Source organism: Euleptes europaea, chromosome 21 (genome assembly GCF_029931775.1).
Source record: "Euleptes europaea isolate rEulEur1 chromosome 21, rEulEur1.hap1, whole genome shotgun sequence".
In the NCBI taxonomy this organism is placed as follows: Eukaryota; Metazoa; Chordata; class Lepidosauria; order Squamata; family Sphaerodactylidae; genus Euleptes; species Euleptes europaea.
In genome coordinates this window covers 4,858,078-4,880,218 of record NC_079332.1, presented here as the reverse complement: position 1 = coordinate 4,880,218, position 22,141 = coordinate 4,858,078, and the positions used below count along the sequence as shown (strand labels likewise).

Below are 22,141 nucleotides of genomic sequence, written 5' to 3'. Positions count from 1 at the left end.
CGGGAATTGAACCTGGGACCTTCTTCATGCCAAGCAGATTCTCTACCACAACCCCCGTCCAGCCCTTGAACTATTACACCACACTGGGAATTAGGAACTAGCTTGATTTATTCTGAAATTTTACAGTATTTTGAATATTTGATTCTGTGAGCAATAGAAGAGGAAAGGAGCATTCCTCCAACCGGTGGCAATCAGAACCACCTCTCGAGTTTGGAAGCATCACTTTAGCCAGTCTGTTCTCCCTTCAGGACACTGAGAAGTGGGATCTAGACAAGGTTCTGCAAGACCCGGAGATGCAAAGCCAGACTACTAGGAGCCAGACAGCGGAGGAAGCGGCTTTCCCTTCGGTGGACCACGGTGAGATGATCACTTGAGTTTGCTGGAAAATGCGTATCCACCATTTTCAGTGCAGTAGAGCGTCGACAGAGCAGACATGAGATTACAAGTATGGACCGTCGCCGTGATTCTGACCCAATAGGGGAGAGAATCTGGCGGACGCAGCCCCTGCCCCACCTCAAAAGCCCACCTCTTTGGGAGAATGGGGTTGTGCTGCCGCACACGTGCTCCAGGCATAGCTTGGGCCTGTGCTTTAATCCAGTCTCACTGTATTTTGTGCCAATCCTCAAATCACTCCAGAGTGAGGGTACATTGTAGCAGGATCTGAAACCATGGCTTGAAGTAGGCTTATTAACCCCAGTTGGTCATAACCGCTGTTTGTTTGTTTGTTTGTTTTATATAAGGGGTACAAAAGGAAAAAGGGAATGGGTAAGCATAAAATAAATCAGTCTGGAAATAAAACAAAAAGAGAGCATCATAAACACCACAGCTAGTTTTTCAAATTAATCAAGCAGATTACCTATTGGCACTAATAGCTTTGGCTTTACTAAGATTTTACTATATTTAAAGAGTAAGTATCCTGAATATTTTACGACTGAATATATAATTGTCTACTCTGCGCTAAAGAACCGCCTTGTTGATCTACAGCATTTAGTTCTTGGTGTTATTTCGCTTAGCTTTCAACCTCTATATATTTGTAAAACAGTTTCCATTTATCGATAAATTGATCAACAGTCTCCTCTTCCGTTACATTCATCATATGAGTTATTTTGGCCATGGTTGCATACTATTATCCGCAGTTTTGTATGACTTAGGAATGCCAGGGTGCTGGGTTGGATCCGATGGCAGAATGAAACCCTCTTGCCTCCCCCCCTCCCTTTGCAGCCTACTGATCTTCGCGAAATGCTACTCCTGGCGGGGGGAGAGATACATGACCCTGAGAAACAACACTAGGGAGATCTGCAGTGGGAAGGGGGAATTGGTGGAAACTGCCAGTGTAGACTGGACCCAACCCTCTGGTTTCATCCTGACCTGTCCCCCTCAGACTGCCCTTGTGGCTACAGGGATGCCTAGTCAGTGCGATGGAGGTTAAGCCAGCATTCGTCAAGACAAACCCGGATCAGAACGATAATCCGTGAGCTGAACCCTGCTTTCAGATGTTGATCGTAGTTAAAATAAGCCGCAGTTCTGTTTCGTCAGAACCGAGTCACAACTGCTGCATTTAAATGACATGCTGTCTAGGCTTTTAGTATTGAATACATGATGCTCCCTTATACTGAACCAGACCCTTGGTCCATCAGTATTGTCTACTCAGACCGGCAGCGGCTCTCCAGGGTCTCAGGCAGAAGTCTTTCCCATCACCTACTTGCCTAGTCCCTTTAACTGGAGATGCCGGGGATTGAGCCACAGCCCCTCCAGTATTGCTGAAAGGCTACCTGTTGGCAATATCTTTCACCACATCCACACATTTCTTTCCCTCCCCAAATGGCTTCCTGCATTGGCCTGTTCAAGTGGCAAGCTCTGATTTTAATTCTCCCAGCACTTCTTGTTGGACAACAAAACGTTTTGTTTTTTTTGCTGTCTCATCTGCCAATTCCCACTCCTGGGGGGGAACTTCTTGCTATTGAAATGCAAGATGAGGTGATTCTCTTCTCTTCTCTTCTCTTCTGTTTTTTTTTTTTTTTGTCTTCAGATACCCGCAGGTCTGTGTCACAAACGAAGCTCATGGGAAAGCTGAAAGAGCTGTGTCTGAAGCAGTCGAGGGCATTTTTCATGCACCGAAGGCAGCGGCTGGCCAAGCTTCCCCATTTAAATGAAGGACAGGGAGATGGGAGGTCAGTTCTCCCAACTTTTCCCGTGCATCCATTGTCAGTGCTTATGATTCCGTTTGCCCAGAAATTAGTGCTGGTTCAGGGCTGGCTGAAGGGTGTGTTGTTGGTTTTTTTTTTTTTGCAGTGATAAGTAAGGCTGGGCTTACTATGGTGGTTGGGAGACTGGGGGGGGAAAGGTACAAAATGCCCCATATCTAGGTTGATTCAGTGAGAGAGGGCTGAGAAGTCCACCTGCTTCCTGCTGTTTTGCTCTCGGCACGATTCCCGTGATCTCGGAGCTTCAGTAACGCTGATGGCTCTCTAGGAATCTAAAACTGCTCTTTTTTTAAACCCTTTGCTCGGCTTGAAATCGCAGCATGTGTCCTCCTGCAGTGGCAGAGCACTTGCTGTGTTGTCCAAGTAAGCAAGCGGTTAAACTGAGCAACTGTGGCTTACTAGAGAAGCATTTTAATCTCTTCGGTGTTGATTAGTTCCCTCCCTCCCTCCTGAGAGGGTCTCTTTCTTCTGCAAATGTATTGGGTGGGGAGCAGGGTGTGAGGAAGTCCTTTTGAAGTGAGGGCCTGTGGTGTTCTCAACAGCCCAGAGTGAGGCAAGCCACCTTTGATGTTGCTGAGGCTTCCAGGGCACGTTCACATGAACACATGAAGCTGTCTTATACTGAATCAGACCCTTGGAGAGCCAGTGTGGTGTAGTGGTTAAGAGCGGTGATTTGGAGTGGTGGAGTCTGATCTGGAGAACTGGGTTTGATTCCCCTCTCCTCCACATGAGCGGTGGAGGCTAATCTGGTGAACTGGATTGGTTTCCCCACTCCTACACACGAAGCCAGCTGGGTGATCTTGGGCAAGTTACAGCTCTGTTAGAGCTCTCTCAGCCCTACCTCTCTCACAGGGTGTCTGTTGTGGTGAGGGGAAGGGAAGGCGATTGTAAGCCGGTTTGAGTCCCCCTTAAGTGGTAGAGAAAGTCGGCATATAAAAACCAACTCTTCTTCTTCTTGGTCCAACAAAGTCAGTATTGCCTAAGACCGGCAGCAGCTCTCCAGGGTCTCAGACAAAGGTTTTTCATGTCACCTGCTTGCCTAGTCCCTTTAACTGGAGATGCTCTGCACTGAGCCAATGCCCCTCCCCATGTTCAAAGTTTCAGATATTCCAAAAGCAGCACAAGAGGCCGGGTGCCTTAAAAGTAGTCCTAGACTCCGGTGCTCCTTGTCAGGGAAGAGTTACGGCTGAACGAGTCTGAAAAAGACTTAAGCTTGGAAGCTTCCGTGGGAGGGCTGGAAGCCATGTGAAACCCTTTGTCGTGCCTGGATCCTGCTACAGTTGAAAGACCCCCTTTTCCCTGTTTCCATCTTCCTCTGACTCGCCAGTCTGACAAAGGGCAGGGAATACCTGGACTCCCCTCTTTCATTCCTAGATCCAGCTCATGCTGAGAGCCCCTCTCTCTCCAGCTTCCATTGCCAGAGGAAGGGCAGGAAACAGTTAGCAGAGAATCCCTCCTCTATGAAATAGTTTTTACTGAATTATCACATCGGTGCTTTTATTTTCTGTTGATTCTTGCCAGCTCTTCAGAAGCCTATTTTGGCTGAAGAGCAGGACAGAATATATCAACATAAATCAATAAATAGTGTAGACACCCCTGTTACTGACAATCCATAATGGGAAATGGATTGCTATCTTCTTTGCGAGGGTGTAGGATTACGGCAGTGAAGTGATTGCAAATGTCAATAGACATTTTTTAGTTCTAGCAAGAGATGTCTTTTGCATCTTGTGTCCTGAAGACGGATAATGTGTTGGCACAATGATTTATGTTCTCAGAGATGTTCCCATCCTCGGGCTGCTGACAAATGGTCAAAGCTCCACTCCAATGGAATTACAATATACTCCAGAACCACCAACTGTATATATCGATTTAAGGGACGCCAAATCACAGAACTGTGACTTATTGGCCGAAGAAACACAAAGGTAATTACCAGTGTGTAATGTTGAGTATGTAGCAGAAGCAGCTGAAAAGGGAAGACCTTTGTACACTCCTCCTCCCCCCCCCGCCCCCTCAAAAAATGTAAAGAATAAAATGAAGAAATCTTCATCTTGCAAATTGGTATGCACTGGTAACTTGTGTGTTCACCACGACTCTGCGTGACCTAAAAGATTTCCGATCAGAAATCATCTCCTGGCTGCCTTTCTGGAATCTATCTCCTCCCCCTTCAGTTAGGTCAACCTTTGCATTTAATAGGGCAAAATCATATTTGTCCCAATCCATATGCTACATCACACCCATCCTGTGTCCAAGGCTGATTTAAAAAAAAAAATCTAGGATGGTTTCCGGGCTTGACAGGTCACCATTAAGACAGCCTTTAATGGGAAACTGAAGTCCAGGAGAATCTCCGAAGAGAGGTCGTGCTGGGAGAAGCTGCTCTGAATTCTGGAAACTGCCACTTTTCACAGAGATGACTCGTTCTGACGGAGGATCTCAAGGGAGCTGATTATTTGTTTTCTTCTCGCGAGGCAAAAAAGAAAAAAAATTCCCACCATAAGACTAATAAAGAGAGTTAAAAATGGGCCCAAGGACAATATTAATCAAGAGTAAAGAGGAGTCTGCTGTAGACTTCAGGCAGAGCCACTTAATTACATCGCCGGTTATTAAAGAAAGAAGCTTTATCATAAGCGATAAAGATCAAGTTGTTCTTTGTGCATTTGGCTGTAATACTCTGGGGATAAAAAATACTGCAAGGAAGGTCTTCTGATTGCTTAAACACTGTGTCTCAGCAGAACATGGAATGAGATATTCCTTTGTAGCCCCAACTGCTTGAAATCGCATGGAAGGCCTATATTACAGCAGCGTCAAAGCAGTGTTTGGGGAGGCTTGCTGTTCCCTTCATTGTGAGTATAGGCATTCGAATTCAGTTTCAAGCATCTAGGGTCCCAAGGTGAGATAAGCCACATGGCACTGTGACCAGGGTGGGTGGTGGGTGGCAGCCCACAGAACTAACCAAACAAATTTTGAACAGAAGAATCAAAGTCAGAGACCCACCAGATGGGACAATGGCCATTGTAGTACCCAGGATCTGACCACCCTCACCTAAGAATTTTTTAGGGGGTGGGGGGAGACCGCTGACGCTTGTCCAGATAAGAATTCTTTACTAACCCATTGGGGAAGTTGAACGGTCCTTGAAGGGAAAACTTGGGAGGCTGCATTGCACGTACTACCAGCTGCCAAGGAAACCCACGTTTTATAAAGCATTTCTCTTAAGTAGTAATGGAATAGAGTAACAGCAAAGAGACAAGGGGAGAAAATGAAAGGAAACGAACATGTAATTTTTTTTCAATTTCACCCTGTACGCCTTTTCCTTTTTCTAACTCAGAGGTCCCCAGCCTTTCTGAGTTTGTGGGCGCAGGGTGGTGGGCACAACCCTAAAACGGCTACCAAAAGAGGTGGAGCCAACCACAAAATGTCAGCGAGTGCGGTAACGCATAACTCTAATAGCGATTCTTCGACAATTCAGGCAGAAGCTCAGCTTAAAAAGATCCCTCTTCCACGAATCAAAAAAGCAAACCATGTTCTATCAGTTTTTGCACACCTCTGCAGGGCAACCTGACCCCGCTGTGTGGTTGTTGGTGACAATTGCAATATCCCTTTAATAATAGCGACGCCTGGTGGTCTAACGCCTGCTGGACTACTCCCTCCTTCCCATTTCCTCTCCTTGTGTGGCTGGACGAGAACTGAGCACACTCCAATATTTCCCTGCCGATAGCGAAGGCTCGATGGTGTGTTTGTGACTGAAACATGGCCAAACCGTAGAATTGGGGATTCTTCAGGTCTGGAAAAAAAGATGAGCAAAAAAAAAACAAAAAAAAAACCCTCCCATGAATCCCTGGTTAGGAGTGAATGTGTCCGGGGATGCACGAGAGGCCGTTGGCAGTTGAGCCCCTGTTAAAAGAGATTAGATGGCCATCTGTCAGCAATACTGATTCTGTGACCTTAGACAAATGATGAGAGGGAGGGCATCTTGGCCATCTTCTGGTCACTAGGGGTGTGGAGGGGGGAGGTAGTTGTGAATTTCCTGCATTGTGCAGGGGGTTGGACTTGATGGCCTTGTGGTCCCTTCCAACACTATGATTCTATGATTCTAAAAGTGTGTTATATTGGGGGCGGGGGGGGGAGATTAACCTCATCAAGCCCCCTCCCCGAGGACTTACAGTATCCTGCAAGGGGAGGGGGATTTCCCATTCGTTTATCTCCCCTGCCGTTCCTCAGGGGACCCCTGTTTACGTGACATGAAACTGTTCTTGTTAGGAGACAGGACAAGTCTTCTCCGTTGAAGCAGAGACTCTTCTGGGCGAAAACGCATGGTCACTAGCCTCCTTTATTCCCGGTTTCAGCCTGGATTCAGCCAGGATCGAACGCATGTCTGGCAAAAATGCATGCGTTCGATCCTGGCTGAATCCTGGCTGAAGCAGGGAATAAAGGTGGCTAAAGCCCCGTGGCGCAGAGTGGTCAGCTGCAGTACAGTCCAAGCTCTGCTCACAACCTGAGTTCGATCCCAACAGAAGTTGGTTTCAGGTAGCCGGCTCAAGGTTGACTCAGCCTTCCATCCTTCCGAGGTCGGTAAAACGAGTACCCAGCTTGCTGCTGGTGGTAAAGGGAAAATGACTGGGGAAGGCACTGGCAAACCACCCTGTAAACATAGTCTGCCTAATAAACGTTGGGATGTGACGTCACCCCATGGGTCAGGAATGACCCGGTGCTTGCACAGGGGACCTTTACCTTTTTAAAGCGACCATGCGTTTTTGCCCTCTGTTGCAGCCTGTGTGTGTGGGTGGGTGGGATTGTGGCAGTGAACAGAAATAGCAAAGGAAAGGGGAGAGTAATGAGCTTTCTCATTGGTCTTTGTAGCTCGAGTGACAGCTCCACAGACAGCGAGGAAGATTCGAAAGCGACGGGCCAAGAAAAAGCGAAAGAGGGAACGGGAGACTTTTCTCAGCTGTCACGGTACGAAACAAAGCTCTGTTGTTGTTTTCCACGCCAGGGGGATTGTGTGTTCAGTCAGCGCAAGAGGCAGGTCCCGAATAACTGCCAGCTTCCAGCTGGTCGGAAGGAGAGAGGGGTCGCTGCTTTTTCGTCCCAGCACGATTTGGCGTGGCCCGAGGTTTTTGGCGCTGAGCCACCCACGTGGTCAGGAAAGAACTTCCCAAAGCACCTTCTTAAGACAGTGGTCTATTGCAGATGGGTTCCTGCCATGCCATGTGTCAAGCTCTATCCCCCGCTGCCTGAGAAAGGGTCCCAAAAGCTAGCTTGCTGCTTTACGACCCGCAGTCTGTCCTGGGAAGGGGATTACTGCTGCTGTTTGGATTTTTCCCGGAGAGCAGACCCCTCGCCAAAGACCTCGTGTGTTTCGGAAGGCCTGTTCAAAAATAAGTCCTTTGCCTTGATTTCGAAGTTCATTCGAGTGAACGTTTGCCGTTGGAATGCTTTCTGAACGCGCAGCATTAGGACAATTTGTGTTTTGTTAATTTGCGAGTGCCCTTGAGCACTCTGAAAAAGGGGGGGAGGAGATTGTAGCTTGTGAAAGAAGAAGAAGAGTTGGTTTTTATATGCCGACTTTCTCTCCCACTTAAAGAAGAATAAAACCGGCTTACAAGCCCCTTCCCCTCCCCACAACAGACACCTGGTGAGGTAGGTGGGACTGAGAGAGCTCTAAGAGAGCTGTGACTAGCCCAAGGTCACCCAGCAGGCTTCGTGTGTAGGAGCGGGGAAACAAATCCAGTTCACCAGATTAGCCTCCGCCACTCCTGTGGAGGAGTGGGGGAATCAAACCCGGTTCTCCAGATCAGACTCCACCACTCCAAACCACCGCTCTTAACCACTACACCACGCTGGCTTCAGATAAATCGGTGCATAATCTGGGAGCTGCATTCTGCAACCAGTGGCGCATTCTGTGCTTTTTCTGCACTTGCATGGTATTGTAATGTACCTGGCAGTGACTTGACCAACACCCTCCAGTGGTATGTGTTCTGTCACAGTACCTGCACACCTTCAATTGACCTGCCAGGCCAATTAGTTTCCACAGAGCTTGGGACTTTTCGAGAGCATTTCTCATCAGGTCAACTCAGAATCCTACTGAGGTCTGGTCAAGTGGGGTTTACTCCAAGGAAAGTGTTCTTAGGATTGCACTGTTAGTTGCTATTCTTAGCCAGGATTTAACAGGTCTTCCTTTCTCGAATTTAGCAAAGATTGCACTGGGAAGAGTTTTTTGCTGCAGCAGCTACGCAACTTTCGCCGAAGGATGTCTCAAGTTCCTCCGAAGGGCTCTGGAACGACCCCCCAAGACAAAGAAAGGAGGCAGGATCTCAAAACGATGGAGGAAACTGGTCCCCCGAAAGCCAGGGACAGACATTGCTTGAAACTGCGGGGGCTGGCCTCACTCGGCTCAGGACGTTCGGACTCCATTGCAAACAGCTTCCCCTTCCTTCAACACGTTAACAGCAAGACCAGCTCCTTGAGAGATCGCAAGAAAGAACTTGGGGAAGGGCCGCGTTCGGAGATAACGCGAGCATCTTCAGAAGGTGAAGGCACAAACTTCCCAAGGTACCATTTGAAAACGCTTGGCACAAACAGTTTTTAAACCCTCTTTTATAGTAAAAGACCGCTGTAGATTCCCAGATCTCTCTGGTTTTCAAGTAGGAGGTCAGGCCGCAAATAAACTTTGTCAGATTGGGCCAGTTGTCCATCCAGCTCATTGTCTCATCTCCTTTGACTGGAGATCCCAGGGGCCGAATCTGCCACCTGTGACGTGCAGTGCAGGTCCCCTAACACCAGGCGACTTCAGGGAAGCCCGGCGTAGGGCACCAGAAATGGGAGACAGTTGGGCGAGAGGTTTAAAGGAGGGCAGGGGCGTATTCTCTGAGCAGTTCCCGAACCAACGGAGTTGCCCACTCTTGCGTCTTGCAGGGCAGAAGAGAACCAGAAAGAGAAGCAGGCCCGAGAGAAGCAGAGGCGGCAGAGACTCCATGATCAGCTGGAGAGGTCGAAGCCGCAGCTCTCCATCACTGGGAAGCAGCCCATGGCGGAGCAGACACCTGTCTTGTTCCATGCGGTGAGTGGCACAGCTCTGCCGAGGGACCTTTCCCCCCAGAGATCTCCTGGCATCATTCTCCTGCCTTGCCTTCTGACCCCAGTGGTTTTCCTCTGGCACTTTTTCCAAAAAAAGCCGAAGCTTTGAGGTCATCCTGGAGAGTCTTCTTGTTGGACCATGCCAGGCATGCTCCCTCTCCCTAGAAATGCGCAGACCCGGTTGCTGACTCCGGGTGCCAGATCAGCTCCTGGATTGTCTTCTGTGCAGGCCTCTATAGAGTCTTCTACGTCAGCTGGAGTGATCTGGAGCGTGGGGCACCTCTGGGTCTTCATGAGCCTAGGCCCCTGAGTCAGGACTTGGAGTCAAGGTCATGATGGTGGTGGGTGGAAAGCGCTGTCAAGATGAAGCTGACATGGCCAGCGCCATAGGGTTTTCAAATCAAAAGACGTGGTTTAGTGGTGTAGTAGTTAAGAGCGGTGGTTTGGAGCGGTGGATTCTGATCTGGAGAGCTGGGTGTGGTTCCCCACTCCTCCACATGAGTGGCGGAGGCTAATCTGGTGAACTGCATTTGTTTCCCCGTTCCTACATATAAGGCCAGCTGGGTGACCTTGGGCTAGTCACACTCTCAGCCCCACCTACCACACAGGGTGTCTGTTGTGGGGAGGGGAAGGGAAGGTGATTGTAAGCCAGTTTGAGTCTCCCTTAAAAGGTAAAGAAAGTCGGCATATAAAAACCAGCTCTTCTTCTACTGTTGCCTGTCTCTGTGTCATGACTCTGCGATCGCCCTTCCTTGGTGATCTCCCATCCAAGTACTAGCCAGGGCTGACCTTGCTTAGCTTCTGATATCTGATGAGATCAGGCTAGCCTGGGCCATCTAGGTCAGGGCAAGGTCACAACAGGGTATTAGAAGTACTTAGGATTAGGAAGGGAGGATCTGACACCTTTTTATCCTGCCCCTGCAGGATCTCAGAGTGGTAAACGCCCTTCTCCTTTTCCTCCATTTTATCCGCACGACAGCCCTGTAAAGCAGACTGAGTTGAGAGTGACTGCCCCCAGGTCCAACCCAGTGTGCTTCTTTGCTGAGTGGGGATTTGAACCCAGGCTGCCCTCATCAGAGGACCAGGCAAGGATTAGGGCAACTTGGGTTTAAATCCTTGTCTGGTCCTCTGATTATTACAGCATTTTATATTTTTCTTCCTTTTGAATCTTGCCCGTGTGACTCTCCCATTCATCACGATCACTTCGAACGCCGCCCTAGAGTTCGGGTATTACTTATTTATTTATTTTTTACAGCCCTGCATAGTTTCTTGTCATTTTCATACCTGATAAGCCCGACGCCCTTCTTCTTTCATCTCGGTCATTAATAAAGATATCACCCAGTCGATTCCAGGCCGCTTTTGCGATCTGGCCCAGGCAGCTGCCAGCCTCTTAGCACTTTCCCACCCGGCTTGCGATGCGCGAGCGGCGTTTCCACCTGACAGATCCTTTATTCTTCATAAACATCTATTAATAAAACATTTAAGCGGAAGGAAGGGATGGCCTCTCTTGGCCGTACATGGCTCTCCTTTTCTTCAGAAGGGCCCAGAAGACATTGTGACAGCAGCACTCTTGGTGTCTAGGATTACCACAGTCACTCTTGCTTTCCCCCTCCCCCTTTTCTGGATGCACTCTCATATTGAAGACTTAAATTGTTTTGACATGTGAAACCAAAGCAGTCATAATTTGGCAGCTGTGTCCCTTAGAGATTTGGATATGAGCATGACTAATAGAAATACATACATATATATTTTTTTCTAGACACAACATTTTCAAATGTGCTATTTTTAGTAGGCCTAACCCAGCATTTTCCAGACTTCTGATGCTAGAATCACACGATTCCCCCCCCCCCAAAGAAAATAGTAGGCACACTTCACCCTTGCACTTCATACGATGCTGTTTGGTGTGGGTAAGGATTATTACCCTTAGAACAGCCTGATCCAGCCATGACTCCCTACTTAATCTGTGATACCTTAATGAACTGTAAGAGATGTTTAGTGTACTGCAAAGTTTGTGACATATAGCCTAGAACCCTGTTTTTAAGTGCACTGCTGGACTAAGGTAAAGGTCCCCTGTGCAAGCACCGGGTCATTCCTGACCCATGGGGTGACATCACATCCCGCCGTTTACTAGGCAGACTTTGTTTTATGGGGTGGTTTGCCAGTGCCTTCCCCCGTCATCTTCCCTTTACCCCCAGCAAGCTAGGTACTCGTGTGACCGACCTTGGAAGGATGGAAGGCGGAGTCAACCTTGAGCTGGCTACCTGAAACCAACTTTCATCGGGATCGAACTCAGGTCGTGAGCAGACCTTGGACTGCAGTACTGCAGTTTACCACTCTGCGCCATGGGGCTCCTATGCTACACTAAAGACATTCCTTTTCATAGTGTTACCCTTAACCTCCCAGGTTTCCAAAGGAAATTAGAAAGCCAGTGTGGTGTAGGTGTTAGGATGTAGAGCTCGGACCTGGGAGACCCCAGCTTCAAATCCCCCCTCCAGCTGCAAAGCTGACTGGGTGACCTTGGGCCAGTCTGACACTCCCTGCATGACTTACCTTGCAGGGTTGTTGTGCGGAGAAACGGGAAAACAAAAAGCTGCACGTGTTTTTTTTCTGCACTCCTTGGAGGAAAGGAGGAAAGTGTCTGGGTAGATGGACACAAGCCTAGAGCAGCAACTCGTGCAGAAACGCAACATGCATCTGCTGATTCTAAGGCGTCTCTGTATTGGGGGAACCAACTGATTCCACTGGTGGTGCTCATTGGCAGGGGGCTAGCATAATTACTGGCTGACTGGGAACAGACACATGCAGCTGCCTTATGCTGAATCAGACCCTTGGTGCATCAACGTCAGTCTTGTCTACTTGGACCGGCAGCAGCTCTCCAGGGTCTCAGGCACTGACTTGCCTGGTCCCTTTAACTCAGTGGTTCCCAAAGTGGGCAGTACCACCCCCTGGGGGGCGGTGGGATTACCTAGGGGGGCACTAAGAGGCAAGGAGGCAGCAGGAGGCACTACAGGTGGACTCCTTCAACCGTGTTGTTGGATAGGGTAGGGGGCGCTGGGGTTGAGTTTGTGGAACCAAGGGGGCGGTGGCCCAAAACGTTTGGGAGCCACCGCCTTAACTGGAGATGCCGGGGATTGAACCTGGGACCCTTCTGCATGCCAAGCAGATGCTCTGCCACTGAGCCACGGCCCCTCCCTAAAGCGAGGGTAGTTAATCATACAGAGGTGCAGTAGGCAATATCCTTGGTAGTGGGTCACTTTGAGCCTTTAACGAAATAATTTCTTCATCATGACATGCTAAGTAGCTCTGATGCACTAACTGGTGTGAACCTGCAGTTTGAGAAATACTGCCCTAGACATTTAGACCAGGAACATGGAAATCTTTCAGGCTGTTCATAATGCACCTTAGTAATTGAGCTGAACAGTAATTACACTGGAGGAGCTTGGAAGCTCTTCGGTGGCTAATGAAGGTGCTTAGAAGTAACACGCTCTTTCTTGTTGGGTTTTTTAAAAAAAAGAAAAAGTACATTAGCAATTACATTAATGGCCTCGGCTCCTTTAGGGAAATCTAGACTTTGTGGTCTTTCTCTATCCTTAGCTTACCCCTCCGAGCTTCCTCTGGAGGTCTTCTTCCCCATTCTTTTGTGGAACCACTCTCCGTTTCAGTTCTCCTTTTGGTACTGTGTCAATGGGACCGGGAATTCAGTGCGGTCTGCTGGGCTAAATTGGGAGCTGCGCAGACTCTGTGTCCGTTTCCGCACTGACGTGAAGAGAAATCTGGTGTGCTGGCCGGCCGAGGGGGAACACTCCGTAACTTGCGCAGATCTGGATTTCAGCAGGATGCAGAGTAAGTCGGGCTTGCAAACAATCACTCTCCTGGCCACCTATGGTGATTGTGAATCAGTTCCAGGCGACCATTTGAGGAACACACTGCAAAAGATGGCTCTTTTTTCCTTGGAGGATTGAAATGACTAATCAAGCAGTTGTGGGTGCTTAGTTTGCCGGTGAAACCTTTGTAAGTTTTATAGACTTAAGCTGCCTGCAGCCATATTTCCCTCTGAGAACTGATGTGTTTTTTCCACCTACAATGGGGCCTGCTTTGCTTTTTCCTGTCCTCTTTCCCCTCCTGGCACACGTACCGTATCTGGCTTCATTGTGAACCTTTGGAGTCTGGTTTTTGACTTTCGGGACATTTTAAAGCACCCCTTTTCAAGCACCTGTTTATCCAGTGCCACCTTTTAAATAAAAAATCCATTTGGGATTTATTTATACTTTTTAAAAAATCAGGCCATGAAAGCTTATAGCTTCATGGTTGTCGTGAAGCACAGCCTGCCATCATTATGCTCAGCTGGAAAGCGGTGGGAGAGAGATGGTTTGTGCTTTTCCACAAGGGTAGCCTATTGGCAGTCTTCACAGCCGCAGGAGAAGGGGGGGAGGGAGGTGACTTCATGACTGCCACAAAAACCAGCCAATCAGAACCCTACAGAGCTGCCCTCTCCTAGAAATAGGAATATCCAATCGCTCCCGGGCTTGATTCACTTTTCGACATAGAGTCTAGCCCAAGCAAGCTCACCCTTCAAATGCTAAAAATAGTGGCCTGTAATTTCCTGCCACCCATACTGAGTCCTGCTTCTCCCTCCCTGCGGAGGCAGTCTTTGTGGCGGTCTGTTTCTTGGGAGGAGGGGCAGGTACCATGCGAAGGGCAGGGTCGCCGCAAGATGGCCGCCATTAGGGGCAGGGCCAGCTCGTTTCTTTGCAGTCTGGTTTCCGTTTCTAAAGAACCGCGGGAGGGTACTCTCCCTGCACAGCCGTGGGGAGACGTTGCCGAGCTCAGAGGCGTAATGTGGTCCATGTCTATGACCCAGCCAAAAGCACAAAGCTGCGATACACCTGTGTGGCATCAGCTGTGCACATGGCTCCTTATTCCACCATTAGGCAGTGACCTGAAGTCCCCTCTGTCATTGAAGATGCCAGCGTGGTGTAGTGGTTAAGAGCAGTGGCTTGGAGTGGTGGACTCTGATCCGGAGAACTGGGTTTGATTCTCCACTCCTCCAGATGAGTGGCGGAGGCTAATCTGGTGAACTGGTTTTGTTTCCCCGCTCCTCCACATGAAGCCAGCAGGGTGACCTTGGGCTAGTCACAGCTCTCTCAGCCTCACCTACCTCACAGGGTGTCTGTTGTGGGGAGGGGAAGGTGATTGTAAGCCGGTTTGAGTCTCCCTTAAGTGGTAGAGAAAGTTGGCATATAAAAGCCAACTCTTCTTCCTCTTCTTCTTTTCTTCTTCGGAATTCCCCCCCCCCTTCATGGTCAAGAAGCAAGTGGATGCCAAGAAAGACACATGCCGTGGCAGCCCCGTTGGGGATTGCAGTTTTGAATGAATACATATCTTCCATGTGCTTACTGCTCAGTGAGCGCCTACATATCTGCTCCCTCATGTGTTATCTGCCACAGGACATGCCAGTGATTCTTGCAGCCTGTATGAGCAGCAGCGTCGGTCGCTGTGCACTTGTTGACATAACGCCAGATACTGGTTATGTGCAATTTCCCACCTGGAACTGATAGTGTGTGTGGGGTGGGGTGGAGTATTGCATAAAAAGGTCCAGCACTCTTGGACACAGTACCAGGCCTCCCTCCCAGAATGGCAATTTTATCAGGGAGCCACCAGATGGCCCCTGTATCTCACTGCATTGCCATATGCAATAGCGAGTCATTCCCAAAATAAAGTGAGCTCGGTTTATCGAAGCAGCTGCCTCGACTCAAGGAAGGCTGGTAAACAAATCTCAGGTGGTCGAGGGTGCTGTCAGTCAACAGGTGGCAAGATTTGCGCCCGGGATCCTCTGGGCCCAGGCACACATTTGGGTCAAAGGTAAAGGTCCCCTGTGTAAGCACCAGGTCATTCTCGACCCATGGGGTGACGTCACATCCCGACGTTTCCTAGGCAGGCTTTGTTTTGCGGGGTGGTTTGCCGTTGCCTTCCCCAGTCGTCTTCCCTTGACCCCCAGCAAGCTGGGTCCTCATTTTACTGACCTCGGAAGGATGGAAGGCTTAGTCAACCTTGAGCAGGCCACCTGAAACCAACTTCCATTGGGATCGAACTCAAGTCATGAGCAGAGCTTGGACTGCAGTACTGCAGCTTACCACTCTGCGCCACGGGGCTCAGTAATTTCATCACATTTGGAGGTGATGAAAAAAACAAAGCAAAAAAAAAAAAGACTTTCTTGGCACCTACAAGGAAGTCAGGCCACGAGAGGTTCTCAGCAGAGAGTTCACCTTTATACTTGTCCCTATGTGCCATTGCTTATTGCTGGCCCTGCAGGTCTTAGAATGTGGCTGTTATACATCCTTTTAAAAAAAATTGCAGTGAAGTCTCAGCCAACTTATGGCGACCCCGTAGGGTTTTCAAGACAACAGACTCGAGGTGGTTTGCAGTTTCCTGCCTCTGCATATCGACCCCGGACAGCCTCGGCGGTCTCCCATGCAAGTACTAACCAGGGCCGACCCTGCTTAGCTTCTGAGATCTGACGAGATCGGGCTGGCCTGGGCTATTAGACATCCAGAGAGCATTAGACACCCAGAGGGAACCATTTGGGAAGACGGGCAAAGCTTTTTTGGGCTGTACCAATTGAGGCTGCAGTGGGGAGTCCGCACACTTTGGCGCCATTGGAAAAAAGCAAGGCTATCCTTCTCTCTGGGATGCTAGGAGAAGCGGGGAGCAGTCTTTTTGGGAGGGGGAACTTTCAGACGTGCCAGCATACACCCTCTGCCTAAATCGGTAAAGGTAAAAGTAGTCCCCTGTGCAAGCACCAGGTCATTCCTGACCCATGGGGTGACATCACATCCCGACGTTTACTAGGCAGACTGTGTTTACGGGGTGATTTGCCATTGCCTTCCCCAGCCATCTTCCCTTTACCCCCAGCAAGCTGGGTCCTCATTTTACCAACCTCGGAAGGATGTAAAACTGAGTGAACCTTGAGCCAGCGACCTGAAACCGACTCCCATCGGGATCGAACTCAAATTGTGAGCAGAGCTTTTGAGTGCAGTACTGCAGCTTACCACTCTGCACCACAGGGCTCTTACCTAAATTGGTACAATCCACAAAACCCGTTATCCCCTGTTGTTTGCTGCACGTGCCGGTTGGGCTACAGCATCGGCGGAGGCTGGATCCAACAGATGCCATATATCTTGGTCTCAGTTGTGCCTCTGCCAGTTCCCAATTATAAAAACAAAAATGGAAAAGACTCCCGAGGCTCCCCGGAATCCCAGCTCTTTCCCTGCTTTCTTTGTCTAGATGTAATTTTAAACAGCCTGGCTTAAAAATATATATGTGACAAATTGAGTCGGATCTGATTAAAGTGAACTTTTCGCTTCATTATTGAAGACAGCAGGGATGGAGTTTGACAGAACGAACCAGTTGCGGCTTGGGGGGGGGGAGTTAATGTTGGTAAGAAAATGAACGGCCTGCGGAATTTCGGCAGCGTCGATTTAGGTGACCGGCAGAGGTCTCCACGGACCGATCCATCCTGTTGAACTGTCAGAGAGGCTGGAAAGGGAGGCAGGGAAGCAAACCTTCCCTGGCGAAACCCATTTTGAAGGGGTGAGGGGGACGGAGATGGAAGCGCTTGTAGCCTTGCTTCCGACCAGGGCAGCGGGGTCTTCAAAAGCTCTTTCAGCTGGCCGTCTCAGTGCACGTGCATGAGGGAACATTCCTGTCCTGCATGAGCCGGGAGATAAGACACACCAGATGGGTTAGCAGACAAAACGAGCTCCCAAAAGCCTGAATCCTAGGCAGCCATATGTATCCATTATTTTATTGCAAAATTATGAGCTGCCTTTGTCCCTTGAGAAACTCAAGGCGGCTGACAATCTAAATATGAGCCGGGGATGGCACAGGGAAAAGTGCAGATGCAGCTGGAGACATGTGGAAGGTTTTTTTTTACTATAGCTAATCTCCCGGAAGGCCACACTTCCATTTGAAATGGACTCGCTTGTGCAGCTGGGCGATCGGCCGCAGCGAAGATATTCAAGACACTTCCGGATGCATGCACGTATGGCCATCTAGGAGCGTGGCCGTAGGTTCTGCAGCGACGCTGGAAGGAAGAACTGTGCAAGACTCCTGCCTGGACCAAGAGGCCAAAGGCCTCTACCTCTTCAAAGAGAGAGTGTTTTGGTATGCTGGGGCGGAAAGAAATAACCAAAATGTGGAGCACTGATCATGACGAATTGTGTCCCCCACTCCGTGAGCAAATGCCCATAGCAGATTGCCTTTAAAAAATTGTTGATACAGGCTGGCCTATGAAACTGAGATCTTGTGCGGTGGACATTGGCAGCACTGTGCACCCCACAGTTCTGAGGAGACCCTGACCGACTCGTTGCCATTCTGAATTAAGAGATGCTTGTTCTTACACAGCATGATGTTCCATGTGTGAGCCGTACATAAGCACTAACTTCGGCCTTCGATAAATAACGCCAATAAAGCGCATCTGCCTAGTTTATTTCACTTCTGCTCATTGCAGGGAGGGGCAAAGAGTTATGCGTGGCTCCCCAAACCCACCCTCTTACTACTGTGTCTTCAGAAACCTCACCAGGCAGTGCCCATATGAGCAAACGCATTACCTTAAATGTAAAGATGGGAAACTTGTTGATTATAAAAGAGAGAGCTAAAATGGAGAGGAAGCTGGATTCCGCCTCCAGGCTTGGAGCTTTTCTGCGGTGCCGTGGAATCGCGGTGAGCACCCATGCGCTTGAGGAAACGGGCTTCAAGGACAGCACGTCAAGCATTTTAATATCTGCTGTTCTGTTTTGGCAGGGCTTCTGAATCGCTTATTCTGCAAAGGGGAGTTCCGTCCCTTGCCTGGTTGCAAATCTGCGGTAGTGTGCAGGCCCAGGAAATCCGATAGATTGGATCCTGCGGATCTGTTCCAGTAACAGTGGCGTTTTCCTCTGGCACGAGGTTGGTAGAGGGATTCTTGCTCCAGAAGAAATGGAACAGATCCACGTTGTCCAACCCATTCCCGTTCTGACAGAGTAATATTTTTCTGATCAATTACCTCCGAATGTTTAATATGCTGAAAACCGCCTCTGTTATAGAATACAAATTCACAAGTGAGGAGCGTTAACTGGATGGCCATTTTGGGCAGCGCTGCTCGCCTTTACACTGTCAAATGGTGTCTTTAATTTCAGGATGCCTGGCCGGTTGAACACCAGTGTGTGCCCCTCCCCTTCTCACTGACAAAGCAGTTCTCTTCACAGTTCCAGGTTTTATTTTACAACTTCACGTAGAACTTCAGATCCACTAACAGATGGTGTTGTCATTATTTTAGCCTTCCCTGAAGAATGGAGAGGAACATACAGCTGACATTTTCAAAATGTCTTTATTGAGTGGCACAATTTAGATGCATTTCATTGGAGAGATTGACATAATTGCTAAGCTTATGGACAAGGGAAGTGTGTGTGGGATCTGTAGGGATCTGTCACATTCCAGTTCCCCGCATTCGGGCAGCCTAATTTACCGAATTTGTTTGCTCATTATGCAAATCAAGTGCAATAATTGTTTCAGTGTCTCCTGGTTCCTTTTTGTCCTAGAATCATAGAGTTGGAAGGGCCATAGAGGCCATCTAGTCCAACCCCCTGCTCAATGCAGGATCGGCCTAAAGCTGTGGCTCAGCAGTAGAGCCTCTGCTTGGCATGCAGAAGGTCCCAGGTTCAATCCCCGGCGTCTCCAGTTAAAGGGGCCAGGCAAGCAGGTGATGTGAAAGACCTCTGCCTGATACCCTGGAGAGCTGCAGCCATTCTGAGTAGACAGTACTGACTTTGATGGATCTATACCAGCATTTCACCAGTCTTCCTATCTTTAGTCTGAGAGGTCTGTTCAACATGTCAGCTTTCAGGCATAGCAACAGCATGAGCAGATTTAACGAAATGCAAAAGAAGGTTGTCTTGATGTCCCCTACTCTCTTTGAACAGGAGGCCTCCTGCCTCCCGCCGGTCAGCATGCTGCCGGCCCTGAACGGCTTGGGAAGCCAGAGGCTTCAGATGACCGTCACGCTGTCCAGCTGCGGGCAGGTTTCCCCGCCTCATGAGCAGAAGGGCTCCTTCACAGAAACCTCCTCATCAGCTGCCAATGTCTACCCGGCGGTTGTGACCTGGCTGCTTTCCCTGGTAAGTGTGAGGGCTGATGGGAAAACATGGCAGCGGTGTTGGCACCACAGGTGGATTTTAGAGCCATGTTTTTTTTGGGTGGGGAAGCAGCTCTACAGCTGGGAGCGTGAAATGTGGGCGATATCTATCAAAATTGGGAGGTGTGTACATTGTAGAAGCATATGATAGATAGATAGATAGATAGATAGATAGATAGATAGATAGATAGATAGATAGATGCAGTGTGGTGTAGTAGAAGCATATTATATCTATATATTTATATCTATCTATGTCTATCTATATCTATCAATGCAGTGTGATGTAGTGGTTAGAGTGCCAGTCCAGGAAATGTGGGCGATATCTATCAAAATTGGGAGGTGTGTACCTTGTAGAAGCATATGATTGATTGATTGATAGATAGATGCAGTGTGGTGTAGTAGAAGCATATTATATGTATGTATTTATATCTATCTATATATCTACATCTATCAATGCAATGTGGTGTAGTGGTTAGAGTGCCAGTCCAGGAAATGCGGGCAATATCTATCAAAATTAGGAGGTGCGTACATTGCCTGCTCTGCCTTGGAAGCTTGGGCAGTCACGTGCTCTCAGCTTAGCCTACCTCACAGGGTTTCTGCGAGGTTACCACGGGGGAGAGTAGAACGGCGTAAGGGGCTTAGGGTCCCCGTTGGGGAGAAAGGTGTGTGGGGGGTATAAATGAAAAATCAAGATCCCAGGAGGGGTGAGGCATTCCCGCTTGTTTAATCTGAAAGCCGAGGGGAGAATTTGCAAGTGGGGAGACAACGGGAGGGGGAGTTAACACTGACCCCCCCCACCCAATCCAGATCATCCCCACCTCAGCTGCTTTTGGTGGCTAAAACATCCATCAAGGGGATGTGATCCTGGCTCCCCAACATCATGTGTCTTTTGGTGCTCAGTTCCCGCTCTCTTTTGGGAGAAAAATATTTCCAAATTAGTTTTTTCTTTGTATCCCCACCCCCTTAATTCGGATTATACTTTCTTGTCCCCTATTGGCCAGGCTGCAGAGGTTCAGCAGCAGCGTGCCACACACACACCCTTTTCACAAGAAGTGCAGAAAGGGTAGCCTCTGATCATGCAATGGGAGAGCTCTCTCCAGGGGCCCCCTTTACGTGCTTGCGTTCACGTGCCAGATCAGAAGCAGGAGAAGAAAGAGGCGCCTGTTCTGTCCATTTCTTCTTGCACAAGAACGCCACGCTCTCTGGTCCGCTGTCACGGGGGAGAGGGGAAGGGGTTGGTCCCCTCCAGGATATTCCAGGTCACTTAAATCCTCGCGTTTTAAATTTAAAATTTAAGATCTGTAATAACGCTTTCACTTACAACGATGTAAGGAGAAACTCGCTGACAGCGGTCGACCCAGTTGCCCAGTAACTAGATGAGATGCTGCAAGATCCTTGATTGGCTCTTCCCAGTATTTTAAGAAGAAATTTGCAGATTCATTTATATCAGGGCTATGGTGCAGAGGGAGAGGAAATTTAACCTTTCTGGTTGTGGTGCAAAGAACTTTCAATTCATGGGTTTTTAAGGCAAGAGACTAACAGAGATGGTTGGCCATTGCCCGCCTCTGCATAGCAGCCCTGGACTTATTTGGTGGTCTCCCATCCGAGTACTAACCAGGACCTTCCAGATCTGGCAAGATCTCAGTTTACACCACCACTTGGCTGTTGTTTGCCTTGGAAGGGAAAAGAGACAGGCGAGGAAATGTCCTCCCCCTCCCCTTTCCAAGGCTAATAAAAGCTCAGGAGGCTAAGATGAGTTTTTGCCTGGTGAAACTGCTCAGAGGGGAGCATTGAATGTTGTTCCAAACGCTGTTTCCTTTTGAAAGAAAACAAAGAATGCTGGGAGGATCCAGTCACTAGAGTTGCCAGCTCTGGCCTGGGAGATTACTGGAGATTTGGGGTCGGCACCTACGGTGAGTGATTTGAACGAGGGGATTGCACCTAGAATCTGTGGTATACCATAGAGCTTGTCCTCTGCAGCTGCCTTTTTCTCCAGGGGAACTGATCTCTGTAGTCTGTAGATCAGTCATAATTCCAGGAGAACTTCAGGCCGCACCTGAAGATCTGCAACCTCGCCAGTCACAAGTCTCCCAGAGTTTTATCCAGTTTGGTCCCGAGCTACCAGCTTGCTTCCAGTGTTCCGGCAAACAAACGCAAAGCGTCATTCTGATTGAGAGCCGCTCGGTAGTTCATTAAACGAATTAATTTGCTAAAGTGATTGCCTAAACAACTTTGATTTGAATGTCTTAGGCTGCAAGGCAGAGCTTGGCACGTGTGCGTTCCATGGCGCTCAGTGGGAGAGTTAAAAGCAAGTGTGGTGCGTGTGGCAGGAGTGGCAGGCTGAGACCTGGGTTCCAAGCCCTATGCAAAGATCACTAGATGGCCACAGGCCAGACAGAGCCGGACCTACCTCGAAAGATTGTTAGTAGGATATAATGGGGTGGGGAGGTTGCCCTGGATGCTGCCTTGAGGTCCTCGAAGGAAAAGCAGGATCACAGCAAAATAAGTAAGGGTGTATAACTATGGCTGGGTCCCCTTTGTTTCCCTCCCTCCACTTTCATATTGAATCATAGAATCATAGAGTTGGAAGGGCCACCAGGGTCATCTAGTCCAACCCCCTGCACTATGCAGGAAATTCACAACTACCTCCACCCCCAGCGACCCCCACTCCATGCCCAGAAGATGACCAATATGC

At 48.9% G+C, this 22,141-nt stretch overlaps 1 protein-coding gene across 1 annotated transcript in view; it reads left to right on the top strand.

The window, feature by feature from the left end:
* Nucleotides 1-22,141, top strand: part of DNAAF8 (dynein axonemal assembly factor 8) — a 50,897-nt gene that overhangs the window by 3,776 nt on the left and 24,980 nt on the right. The window contains exons 4-10 of the mRNA XM_056866574.1: nt 233-357; nt 2,030-2,171; nt 3,980-4,126; nt 7,059-7,154; nt 8,391-8,750; nt 9,114-9,258; nt 19,235-19,429. Of these exons, the coding sequence (XP_056722552.1) occupies nt 233-357; nt 2,030-2,171; nt 3,980-4,126; nt 7,059-7,154; nt 8,391-8,750; nt 9,114-9,258; nt 19,235-19,429 (1,210 nt within the window). The remainder of the gene's footprint in view (nt 1-232; nt 358-2,029; nt 2,172-3,979; nt 4,127-7,058; nt 7,155-8,390; nt 8,751-9,113; nt 9,259-19,234; nt 19,430-22,141) is intronic.